The sequence below is a fragment of the Phyllobates terribilis genome, unplaced genomic scaffold (genome assembly GCF_046119375.1).
Source record: "Phyllobates terribilis strain yellow unplaced genomic scaffold, ASM4611937v1 Scaffold_61__1_contigs__length_8056638, whole genome shotgun sequence".
NCBI classification, from domain to species: Eukaryota; Metazoa; Chordata; class Amphibia; order Anura; family Dendrobatidae; genus Phyllobates; species Phyllobates terribilis.
The window spans coordinates 1,425,529-1,438,445 of record NW_027362821.1 but is presented as its reverse complement, the minus strand read 5'-3'; the positions used below and the strand labels follow the sequence as shown (position 1 = coordinate 1,438,445).

Genomic DNA, 12,917 nt, shown 5'->3' with positions numbered 1-12,917 from the left:
TTGGTTTATATGCCCCCCTTCCTTTTATACGTGGCCCCCATCCCCATCCTGGTATGCCTGGCATCCCTCCATCCAGGTATGCATGGCACCCCTCATCCCTATCCTGGCATGCATGGCACCCCTCATCCCTATCCTGGCATGCATGGCACCCCCCATCCCTATCCTGGTATGCATGGCACCCCCCATCCCTATCCTGGCATGCATGTCACCCCTCATCCCTATCCTGGCATGCATGTCACCCCTCATTCCTGCCCTGGCATGCATGTCACCCCTCATCCCTGTCCTGGCATGCATGGCACCCCCCATCCCTGTCCTGGCATGCATGGCACCCCCCATCCCTGTCCTGGCATGCATGGCACCCCCATCCCTGTCCTGGCATGCATGGCACCCCCCATCCCTATCCTGGCATGCATGGCACCCCCCATCCCTATCCTGGCATGCATGGCACCCCCCATCCCTATCCTGGCATGCATGGCACCCCCCATCCCTATCCTGGCATGCATGGCAACCCCCTCATCCCTGTCCTGGTATGCATGGCACCCCCCTCATCCCTGTCCTGGCATGCATGGCACCCTCCATCCCTATCCTGGCATGCATGGCACCCCCCTCATCCCTATCCTGGCATGCATGGCACCCCCCATCCCTATCCTGGCATGCATGGCACCCCACATCCCGATCCTGGCATGCATGGCACCCCCCTCATCACTGTCCTGGTAGGCATGACACCCCCCTCATCCCTGTCCTGATATGCATGGCACCCCTCATCCCTGTCCGGATATGCATGGCACCCCTCATCCCTGTCCTGATATGCATGGCACCCCTCATCCCTGTCCTGATATGCATGGCACCCCTCATCCCTGTCCTGATATGCATGGCACCCCTCATCCCTGTCCTGATATGTATGGCCCCCTCATCCTTATCCTGGTATGTATGGCCCCCTCATCCTTATCCTGGTATGTATGGTCCCCCTCATCCCCATCATGCTGCACATAAAAAAATAAAAATAAACACTCCTACTCCCCTTTCTTCTCTCCTCCAGCGCTGCGTCCTGTCTGCCCCACTGATCTGGTCATGTGAGCCACGCCTGGCGTCACTACCATGCGCGGCTCACAAGGAGAGATCAGCTCCCGGAAGTCACAGTGACTTTATGCTCCTTAATAGCCGGCACACAGCTGCAGAACAGCTCCTGCTGGGAGATCACGTGTGCAAGCTATTAAAGGGCATGAATATTCACTCGCTCTCCACGACCATGAGCATAGAGACAGGTTAAATATTCATTCACGCTTCCATGGGCGTGGGGAGCACTGAATATTAATTTTCTTTAGCAGCGGGGACAGTGTAGGCTGCTGCCTCCTGTGCCCCACTCCTCCGCCGCTACCGCTCCCCCCACACATCATATATATACCCCCTCATCCCCCAACATTCGGACTATAAGACGCATCTCCTATTTTCCTCCAAAACTTTGGAGGAAAAAAGTGCGTCTAATAGTCCGAAAAATACGGTATTTCGTTTTCTGCTTTACATCTAGTAATAAAACATATATATTTTAGGCCACAGACAACAAGCAGTTTCTTCCTTGGAGTCGGCAGCTGAACACGTTTCTCAAAGACTCATCTTCCATAAAGCTAATTCTCGTCTCATTTACCGACACTGGAATCAGCATTAGCAATACTGCAGGAGATATTCATTACACGTGACATGAGGAATAACTACTTCATGAGGACGACATCTTCATCTTCTACTACAGCTCTAGAAACATATTTGGCCAGAGTCCGTTACTGACTACATCACCACTGGCCGGCTATATGAATGTTTCCCGTCTTCCCTGCACTGTAATCTTCTATCACATTAGATCTCATGTCTGATTCACACACAGAAGTTTGAGGCTTTGACACATGGTAAAGTTTTTAATATTAGACAGAGTAGGACTATCCCGAATAGGTTCACCTTGCCATGGTAGCTTTCATGCTATTTTTGATCAAAAACAGTGTTACTAAGAACCCTATTTTATTTAAATGCACTTTTGGTTTTTATTTATTTATTTACAGCAGGGTTTATGATCATTTTTCTTCTTGTAGTTTTTTTCTGATTAATGGCCATTGTAAACATGCATTATGTGCTGAATGTATGCCAATTTAAACCAAGCTCAAATTCTTGTTTTTCTCATGGGCACAATAGTGGCCGGGTGGGCTGCCGCTATGGATAATACGCCTCTAACTATCCAACTATGATGTAGTAAAAATCTCATAGGTTCTGGATTTATTAGTATCTGCACCAAGAATGGGGCTAAGTGAGTATTTATTAATCAGCACTGGGGTAGTCGGTGGAGTGGATGAAACCATATTGTGGGTGTAGGGGGCAGTACTGTGGGAAAACCTCCCTAAAGTAAAATCTTAAACATTTATTAAATATATGCATTAAAAACTGGACTAACAGCAGATATGTACTTAAAACTAGCAAAATTACAAGCTGAATGGCTTGTTGTGGATGTATATAAACAGATCTAAACAATGATGCTGCTAAATAATTGACACAGTCACTACCTTACCCTATCCTGTACCTAAACAAAGCTTATACTGCCTAGCTGGGGAGGTTGGCACCCTCAACAATGGTGACCCCGCTCACTGGTGGCTGTACCTCAGAAGCCCTTGTGATCCCTTGCTGTTTTTGTAAGTTTACCCACTGACAAAGACATGAACAGTCTGTAATTTTAAGGGTAGGTTAATTTTAACATTGAGAGATAGAATATCCAAAAAAAAAAAAAAAATACATTGTATAAATTAGATAAATTTATTTTCATTTTGTAGTGACAAATAAGTATTTGATTCCTCTTGCAAACAACACTTAGTACTTGGTGGCAAAACCCTTGTTGGCAGGCACAGCAGTCAGACTTTTTTTGTAGTTGATGATGAGGTTTGCTCACATGTAAGGAGGAATTTTTGTCCACTCCTCTTTGCAGATCATCTCTAAACCATACAGACTGTTCATGTCTTTGTCAGTGGGTAAACTTACAAAAACAGCAAGGGATCAAATAATTATTTCCTTCACTGTATCCACGTTTTTCTCAATATCTGAAATTAAATCAGAATAAACCTTTCCCATTATAGGTCAATTAGGATTACCATAATTTTTAATATTTGTCAAATGCCAGAATAATGAGAGAGAGAGAATGTTTTAAGGCATATTTATTACTTACTGCAAAGTCAAAAGTTTACATACACTAAGATTACTATGCCTTTAAACAATTTTGGACTGCCCATACGATCATACTGTTACGGGTCCGGGTGATGAAACCTCTGTGCTGAGATATGAGGAGGGACCAGAGGGGCGTAACTGGACCCTGGCTACACGGCGGCTTAATCGACTCCGTGAACCAAGGAGGGACGGAGAAGGTGGAACAGGTGCCACACTGGGACCGACCTCCAGTGAGAGCAGGCGACTCCCACGGGACTGATGGCCAAAGCCAAGAGGCACAACAGATGAGCATGGCTGATAGACAATGCAGGTAAACGGGCAGGCTTGGCAGGCAGACTGACAGGCGGACATGGCTGATAGACAGGCAGGCAGCACTGGGACCTGAGGGCTGGAAAGAGTGTTTAGAACACAAACCACAACTTTGCACAGGCACCTCCATTTTTGAGGAGGTGCTTTAAATAGGGGCAGTCCTCCGGCCATTGGCCAGGGACTTTTTAGGACGGCGCGCGCGGCCCCTTTAAGAGTACAGTGCCCGGGGGGATCTGCGCGCGGTGCACGCACCCTGGGAAGATGCTGCGGTGAGACCAGAGGAAATAGCGGGGAACGCCGAACCATAGCCACGGTGATGAGTGGATCGACGTCTCTGCCGCGCAGGAGGCAGAGACGCCGACACAACACATATCACGTGTTTGGAAGCTTCCGTTTTTTTGGCAACATCTTAGTTATTTAGAGACACACGTATGGATGTATTTTAATACACACCTGACACACACTGCTTCTTTGTGTAGCATCATGCGAAAGTCTAAAGAAATCAGCCAAGATACCAGGAAGAGAATTGTGGACTTGCACAAGTCCAGCTCATCCTTGGGTGCAATTTCAAGATACCTGAAGGTGCCTCATTCATCTGTACAAACAATTATACGCAAGTACAAACAAGATGGGAATGTCCAGCCATCATACCGCTCAGGAAGTAGGCGGGTTCTGTGTCCCAGAGATGAACGTGCTTTTGGTCCAACATGTGCATACCAACCCAAGGACAAAAGCGAGAGACCTTGTGAAGATGATGGCGGAAGCTGGTAAGACTGTGTCAATATCCACAGTGAAACGAGTGCTGTATCAACATGGGCTGAAAGGCCACTCTGCCAAGAAGAAGCCATTACTCCAAAAGAAACCTAAAAAAGCCAGATTAATGTTGGCAAATGCTCACAGGAACAAAGACCTTAATTTTTGGAGGCATGTCCTGTGGTTTGATTAAACTAAAATTTTGGGCATAATTACCATTGTTACATTTGGAGGAAAAAGGGAGAAGCTTGGAAGCCTAAGAACACCATCCCAACTGTGAAACACGGGGGTGACAGCATCATGTTGTGGAGTTGTCTTGCTGCAGGAGGGACTGATGCACTTCACAAAATAGATGGCATAATGAGAAAAGAATATTATTTGGCAATACTGAAGCAACATCTCAAGACATTAGCCATGAAGTTAAAGCATGGGCAAAAAGGGTCTTCCAAATGGACAATGACCCGAAGCATACTGCCAAAATGGTAACAAAGTGGATTAAGGATAACAAAGTCAATGTTTTGGAGTGGCCATCACAAAGCCCTGATCTCAGTCCTATTGAAAATTTATGGGCAAAGCTGAAAAGGCTGCGAGCAAGGCGACCTACAAACCTGGATCAGTTATACCAGTTTTGTCAGGAGGAATGGGCCCAAATTCCAACCGAACTATTGTGAGAAGCTTGTGGAAGGATATCTCAAACGTTTGACCCAAATCATTCAGTTTAACCCCTTTACGCCCCAGGGTGGTTTGCACGTTAATGACCAGGACAATTTTTACAATTCTGACCACTGTCACTTTATGAGGTAAGAACTCTGGAAAGCTTCAACGGATCTCCCTGATTCCGAGAATGTTTTTTCGTGACATATTGTACTTCATGACAGTGGTAAAATTTCTTCGATATCACTTGCGTTTATTTGTGAAAAAAATGGAAATTTGGGGAAAGTTTTACAATTTTCAAACTTTGAACTTTCATGCCCTTACATCAGAGAGATATGTCACACACAATAATTAATAAATAACATTTCCCATATGTCTACTTTACATCAGCACAATTTTGGAAACAATTTTTTTTTTTTTTTAAGGAGCTATAAGGGTTAAAAGTTGACCAGCGATTTATCATTTTTACAACAAAGTTTACAAACCATTTTTTGGGGTCCCCGTCACATTTGAAGTCACATTGAGGGGTCTTTATGACAGAAAATATCCAAAAGTGACACCATTCTAACAACTGCACCCCTCAAGGTGCTCAAAACCACATTCAAGAAGTTTATTAACCCTTCACATGCTTCACAGCAATTAATTGAACGTGAAAGGAAAAAATGAACATTTAACTTTTTTTCACTAAAATTTTACTTTAACCCCCAATTTTTTTTTATTTTTACAAGCGTACCAGGAGAAATTGGAAACCAAAAGTTATTGTGCAATTTCTCCTGAGTATGCTGATACCCCATATGTGGGGGAAAGACATTGTTTGGGCGCACGGCAGGGCTTGGAAGGGAAGGAGCGCCATTTGACGTTTTCAATGCAAAATTCGCTGGAATTGACAGCAGACCCCATGTGCCTAAACAGTGGAAACCCCCCCCACAAGTGACCCCATTTTGGAAACTAGACCCCTTAAGGAACTTATTTAGAAGTGTGGTGAGCACTTTGGACCCCCAAGCGTTCCGCAAAAGTTTATGACGTAGAGTCATGAAAAAAAAATAATTTTTTTTTCCACAAAAACGATCTTTTAGCCTAAATTTTTTTTATTTTCCCAAGGGTACCAGGAGAAAGTGGACCTCAAAATCTGTTGTCCAATTCCTCCTGAGTACGCTGATACCCCATGTGTTGGAGAAAACTACTGTTTGGGTGCACGTCAGGGCTAGGAAGCGAAGGAGTGACGCGCTTTGGAATGCAGACTTTGATGGAATAGTCTGCGGGCATCATGTCACGTTCTCAGAGCCCCTAATGTGCCTAAACAGTGGAAATGGCCAACAAGTGCCCCCTTTTTGGAACGGATACCCGATTTGTGAATCTTATAATGTAGTGTCATACGTCAGTTGTGTAGTGTTCGTCAGGTTGTCATACGTCAGAAATTAATTTAGTAGTCCATGGAAGTATGGTACTTTTTGAAGCATTCTTTCATGCACAGGCCAGGTTTGTCGGGGCAGGTGTCACACTGATAAATGGTGTCCTTGCGTATTCACCTTTTATAAACACACTCGGCACTTCTTTTGTGACCTTTTTTTCCGCTGTGAGGCATCTGCCCTGGGAAATGCTGGTCTGGTACAATTCGAGGACCTTCAGTTCCGGAAGTACTGGGGCCCGCTCCGTCACCACTGCAAAATATCAGGGCCTTGATAACAACCTCCTGGAACTGAAGGTACAACGTAGAAGTCTGGCCTGCACATTGTGATAGAAGGAAAGAATTGTGCATTGCCATCTGTACAATGTGCATGGCCAACTTTTTGTACCACACCCTGGCCTTTCTCAAAGCACTGAACGGCAGGAGGACTTGATCAGAGAGATCAACTCCCCCCATGTACTTGTTGTACCCCACTACACAGTCTGGTTTGACGACCTGTGTAGTGGGACCTTGTACAGTGCTGAGAGTGCTGCCATCACCATGTATGGTGGTCAAGAAAAGGACATCCCTCTTGTCCTTGTACTTGACCACCAGAAGGTGGTCACTACATTGGGCTCTGCTCTCACCCCTTCTGAGCAGCTGCCCAATTAGCGTCTTTGGGAGGCCTCTCTATTTTTGCGGACAGTATCGCAGGCTGCGGTACGTCGCACAGAGAGGGACTTGAAGAGAGGGACACTGGTATAAAAGTTATCCAAGTACAAGTGATAACCTTTATCCAGCAGTGTGCGCAACAAGTCCCACACAATTTTCCCACTCACTCCCAGAACAGGGGGGCATTCAGGGGATTTAATCCGGGAGTCCTTCCCTTCATAAACTCTAAACTTGTGAGTGTACCCTGAGGTACTCTCACAAAGTTTATACAGCTTGATTCCGAACCTGGCTTTCTTATTGGGCAGGTGCTGCCGGAATCCAAGCAGCTCCATAAAAGCCATTAAGGACTCATCCACGCAGATGTCCCTTTGGAGCACGTACACTTCAGCAAACTTGTTGTTGAACTGGTCGATGACCGGTCGAACTTTGAAAAGATGATCAAAGTTCGGGTCATCGCGTGCAGGACACCTTGCATTATCGTTGTAATGCAAGAACTTGTGATGGCCTGAAAACTTTTCCGGGTCATGACCTTTTGGAACACTGGAGTGTTATACAAAACGTCAACACTCCAATATTGCCAAAGTTCTGTCTTCTTCATGATCCCATATGAAGGACCAGGCCCCAAAACTTTATTATTTCTACTGCGTGTACAGGAGACCAGTTAGAAAATGATGAAGAGGGGTTTTGTTCCAAAAATTGATGAGCGTATAAAGCCCACCATGAGGTTTACAAGATCCTCAGAGAAAAAGACTTTGAAAAAGTCTAGTTCTGTGAGGCCGGTGGTGTCAAACTTGATTCCTGATTCCGCCACAAAATCAGGAATCAGTGGCTCATAATTTTGGGGGGGGCGAGGTCCACACGGGGTCAGTAGTGGGGGGAGGGCGCTGGTTCATCTTTTCTCCTGGGGTGTCTGAGTGGCGGTTCAGCAGCACCTGAAGGACTCCCGCTTTCCCGGCTCCATGTTTTAAAATTGTAAAGAATAAAGGATCTTCATATTCAATCGCTTGCTGGAGTGCCACCTTCTAGCTGCTAACAGGATATCAAATGAAAAATCTTTCTTTGGGCAGAGCACCTGCTGATTAGCGATGCCAGGCTATTTGTGACTGACGCTCACTGGACGGCAAAAAGGTATGCGATTGGAATAAGATCTGTGGTCACTGATCAGAGCTCGGCCGCTGCACGAAACGCAAAAAAAAAAGAAAAACAGACAACAGTCGAGCGATGAAGTGATGATCAGCACTTGGAGGCAGAAAGGAGTATGGGAAGGGGGAGAGGGGGATTGGGGTGGATAAGGAGGGATCAAAAAATCCTACTTACAGTTGTTGTCTTTCAGATGTCGTCTATCAGATGTCTTCTGTAAGATGTCTTCTGGAGCAGGCTTCTGTGGCCCAGCACGGCACACAATCGGACAGCGGGACCGCCCTCTAGAAAAAAAAAAGGTTAGTTGAAAAAAAAGGTAAAGTAGCGAGCACGAGTGCTGATCGGTGGCTGCTGGATGTAAGCACGGAGGTGGTGCAAAGTGAGGGGGGAGGAGAAATAAAGTGACAGGGATGAAATAACATCATGAAATGCAGCGAGCTTGGACGTTGTTCAGTGACGTAGTCACTGGTCAGCACTCGGCCGCTGCAGGACGCACAAAACAAACAAACAAACTGGGGGCAGGGTGGGTAAAAAGGAGTGGTTTGGGGTGGATGAGGGGAGAACAGAGATGGACTTACCAAAGTCTTCTCTGTTCTTCTTTCAGCAGCAGGTCCAGGAGTAAGATCTGCAGCAGCAGGACATGGAGCAGGAGACCCAGGACCCAGAAGACCGCAGCAGGACGCCAGAGCAGCAGCAACTGGAGCAGGTGAGAAAGTCTTGTGGTGTCACAGGTGCTTCTGTGGCAACACAAGGCCCAGCACAGAGGTGATCAAACGTGACCGCTCCGTAGAAATCCTCACCAAGTGTGAGGAACTGCAGGGTGGTCACAGGGGGAATGATAGGGTGGTGACAGCCAGGTCACAGGCCAATCACCTCCCGGTCAGGAACTCTGATTGGTGCGATCGATGATGACATCGATTACACCAATCAGAGATGGCTGGGGCCTGGGCAGCATCACAGGGGGTCACAGGGAGGTGACAAGACGGTCACCGCCCTGTGACCGCCTTGTCACCTGTGTTCAGGTACTCTGATTGGAGCGATCGATGTCATCATTGATCGCTCCAATCAGAGCTGTCTGAGGCCTCTGCTGACATCACAAGGGGTCATGGGGCGGTGACAGGTAGGTTACAAGCCGGTCACCACCCCGTGACCGCCCAGTCACCGCGCGGTGGCGCTATGATCGGTGCGATCGATGTGATTGGCGATCACACCGATCACAGCGGGTGGGGGAGAGGGCTGGGGTCTCTTTGCAAGAGCCTAGGATCGATGCTCTTATGAGCACCGATCCCAGGCTGCAATCTGATTGCCAGAAACAGTGAGAAATGCTGTGATTGGCTGTCCAGAATTGTAAACTAAACGGTCCCTAATTGACCGACACTTTCTGAAAGTTATTGTGGGAGTAGATCACACGGCACTCCCAGGTCCAGGTTGACTACAAGTACACCCTAGTGTTTTCTGAGGATATTAAAGATATGGTCACTCTGATTGTCCTAAGTTCCTATTACTCATGTTATTCCATCTTTTTCTTGGTCTCTTGGTTAGGTATGAAGGAGTGTCTGTACCCTTGTCCTATGAATCTGGTGTTCATGTCTATTGCCCGTATATTAAAATCTGTGACATTAGAGCAGTTTCTTCTCAACCATAAAAATTGACCCATGGATATAGTTTTTTTGTTTTGTTTTGTTTATTTTTTTAGGGGGATGGGGTGGTGGCTATCCCACTTCAATAGTTTACTAGTGTTTGTAAGTATTTTGTAGATAAGTGTCCCTAGGGTCCCATCCTGCTATATCTTATTTAGAACATCCAGGAAAGGCAACTGGTAATAATTAACCTCTGATGTAAATCTAAGGCCCACTCTATTGATGTTGAGTTCCCTGACAAATTCAAGAAACTTTTCACTCGTCCCCGAGCAAGAATGTCGCCAATATATCTATTCTATGTCCCAGTATATGGATGCCACCACTTATGATCATCCCCGAATATTGTGGTTATCTCCCACTAGCCCAGGAATAGGTTAGCATACGAGGGGGCACAGGGGCTCCCCATCACAGTACCGCTGAGTTAGGGGAAAGTACTTCCTGTCAAAAAGGAAGAAATTATGAGTAAAAGTGAATTTTAGAAGATCCTCCATGAAGTCATTATGTCTGCTACACTCTATTGATCTCGATTTCAAGAAACGTCTTACTCCTCTGATACCATCCTCATGTGGTATATTACTGTACAAAGCGTCAATATCTAGTAAGGCCGGCTCCCCTACATCCATGTATACATACTCGAGGGTCTACATGTAGGGGAGCAGGGAAAGGGAAGACCATTTTCCAGAAAGTTTATTCCAACCTCAGGCGGTACTGTGGGAAGATTATACTGTGTGGGGGGCATTATACATACTGCATAAGGGGCATAATGGGGGCATCATATATACTGTTTAAGGGGCATAATGGGGACATTACACTTTGTGGGGGTGTCATACATACTACATAAGGGGGGCATTACAGTGTGTGGGGGCATCATACATACTGCATAAGGGGCATAATGGGGGCATTACACTGTGTGGGGGCATCATACATCCTGCATAAGAGGCATAATGGGGGCATTACACTGTGTGGGGGGCATCATACATACTGCATAAGGGGCATAATGGGGGCATTACACTGCGTGGGGGGCATCATACATACTGCATAAGGGGCATAATAGGGACATTACACTGTGTGGGGGCATCATACAGCCTGCATAAGGGGCATAATGGGGGCATTACACTGTGTGGGGGCATCATACATACTGCATAAGGGGCATAATAGGGACATTACACTGTGTGGGGGCATCATACAGCCTGCATAAGGGGCATAATGGGGGCATTACACTGTGTGGGGGCATCATACATCCTGCATAAGGGGCATTACACTGCGTGGGGGCATCATACATCCTGTATAAGGGGCATAATGGGGGCATTACACTGTGTGGGGGGCATCATACATACTACATAAGGGGCATAATGGGGGCATTACACTGTGGGGGCATCATACATCCTGCATAAGGGGCATAATGGGGGCATTACACTGTGTGGGGGCATCATACATCCTGCATAAGGGGCATAATGGGGGGCATTACACTGTGTGGGGGCATCATATATACTGCATAAGGGGCATAATGGGGGCATTACACTGTGGGGCATCATACATCCCGCATAAGGGCATAATGGGAGCATTACACTGTGGGGGGCAGTAAAGGGGTCCTGTACTATGAGAACAATACGTTTCCTCCCTTCCTGTCTCCATAGTTGGGTCGTATGTATCTATTACAGGAAACAGAACAAAAACCTTATGATTCTTATAAAGGGGCAACACAAGACCCCAAAAGAGTCCCCGTGCTGAAGGGGTTACTGCCCCCTGCGCCCAGTAATGGGGTCTCCACATACCTCCATCTGCAGAGCCGCCACCACATATATGGCTGCTCTGTGCGCACAGGAGCTGTGATGAGGTCACAGGAGGGGAGGAGTCAGGGGTCACATGATCAGGGGCCTCAGTGGATGCAGGACTCTGCTGTGCTGGTTGTCATGGTGCTGGATGAGCTGAAGTTTATGTGTGGGGTCAGGAGGGGTTTACAGTGTGGATGTAGCAGAGCCGTGTGTGTACGAGGTGTACGGAGCAGAGCCGCGTGTGTACGAGGTGTACGGAGCAGAGCCGCGTGTGTACGAGGTGTACGGAGCAGAGCCGCGCGTGTACGAGGTGTACGGAGCAGAGCCGTGTGTGTGCGAGGTGTACGGAGCAGAGCCGCGTGTGTGCGAGGTGTACGGAGCAGAGCCGTGTGTGTGCGAGGTGTACGGAGCAGAGCCGCGTGTGCACGAGGCGTACAGAGCGGAGCCGCGTGTGCACGAGGCGTACAGAGCGGAGCCGCGCGTGCACGAGGCGTACGGAGCTTTAGCCGCGCGTGCACGAGGCGTACGGAGCTTTAGCCGCGCGTGCACGAGGCGTACGGAGCTTTAGCCGCGCGTGCACGAGGCGTACGGAGCTTTAGCCGCGCGTGCACGAGGCGTACAGAGCTTTAGCCGAGCGTGTACGAGGCGTACGGAGCTGAGCCGCGCGTGTACGAGGCGTACGGAGCTGAGCCGCGCGTGTACGAGGCGTACGGAGCTTTAGCCGCGCGTGTACGAGGCGTACGGAGCGGAGCCGCGCGTGCACGAGGCGTACGGAGCTTTAGCCGCGCGTGTACGAGGCGTACGGAGCTTTAGCCGCGCGTGTACGAGGCGTGCGGAGCGGAGCCGCGCGTGTACGAGGCGTACGGAGCTGAGCCGCGCGTGTACGAGGCGTACGGAACTGAGCCGCGCGTGTACGAGGCGTACGGAGCTGAGCCGCGCGTGTACGAGGCGTACAGAGCTTTAGCCGCTCGTGTATGAGGCGTACGGAGCAGAGCCGTGCGTGTACGAGGCGTACGGAGCAGAGCCGCGTGTGTACGAGGCGTACGGAGCAGAGCCGCGTGTGTACGAGGTGTACGGAGCTTTAGCCGCGCGTGTACGAGGTGTATGGAGCTTTAGCCGCGCGTGTACGAGGTGTACGGAGCGGAGCCACGCGTGTACGATGTGTACGGAGCGAAGCCGCGCGGATCTGTGTGTACGGAGATGAGCCGTGTGTATGAGGTGTACAGAGCAGAGACATGTGGAGCAGAGCCGCACGTGTACAAGCTGTAGGAAGAGGAGCCGCGTGTTTACGAGTTGTAGAGATCGGAGCTGTGTGTATGGAGCGGAGCCATGTGTGTGCGAGGTGTACGGAACGGCCAATAGCAAAGCCCTCGAAGTGTGATGAACATACGA

General features: G+C 48.3%; 1 protein-coding gene across 4 annotated transcripts in view; it reads right to left on the bottom strand.

Moving 5' to 3' along the window:
- The window catches only part of LOC141192421 (uncharacterized), a 33,707-nt gene extending 22,115 nt beyond the window's left edge, over positions 1-11,592 (bottom strand). For 2 of the 4 annotated variants that reach the window (XM_073661940.1, XM_073661941.1), the window contains exon 1: positions 11,526-11,580. In XM_073661940.1, the coding sequence (XP_073518041.1) occupies positions 11,526-11,531 (6 nt within the window). In that variant the 5' untranslated portion in view covers positions 11,532-11,580. Of the gene's footprint in view, positions 1-8,287; positions 8,395-8,688; positions 8,981-11,525 lie in introns of those variants that run through there. The other 2 variants (XM_073661942.1, XM_073661943.1) reach the window with 2 other exon arrangements.
- Positions 11,593-12,917: the final 1,325 nt, after the last annotated feature.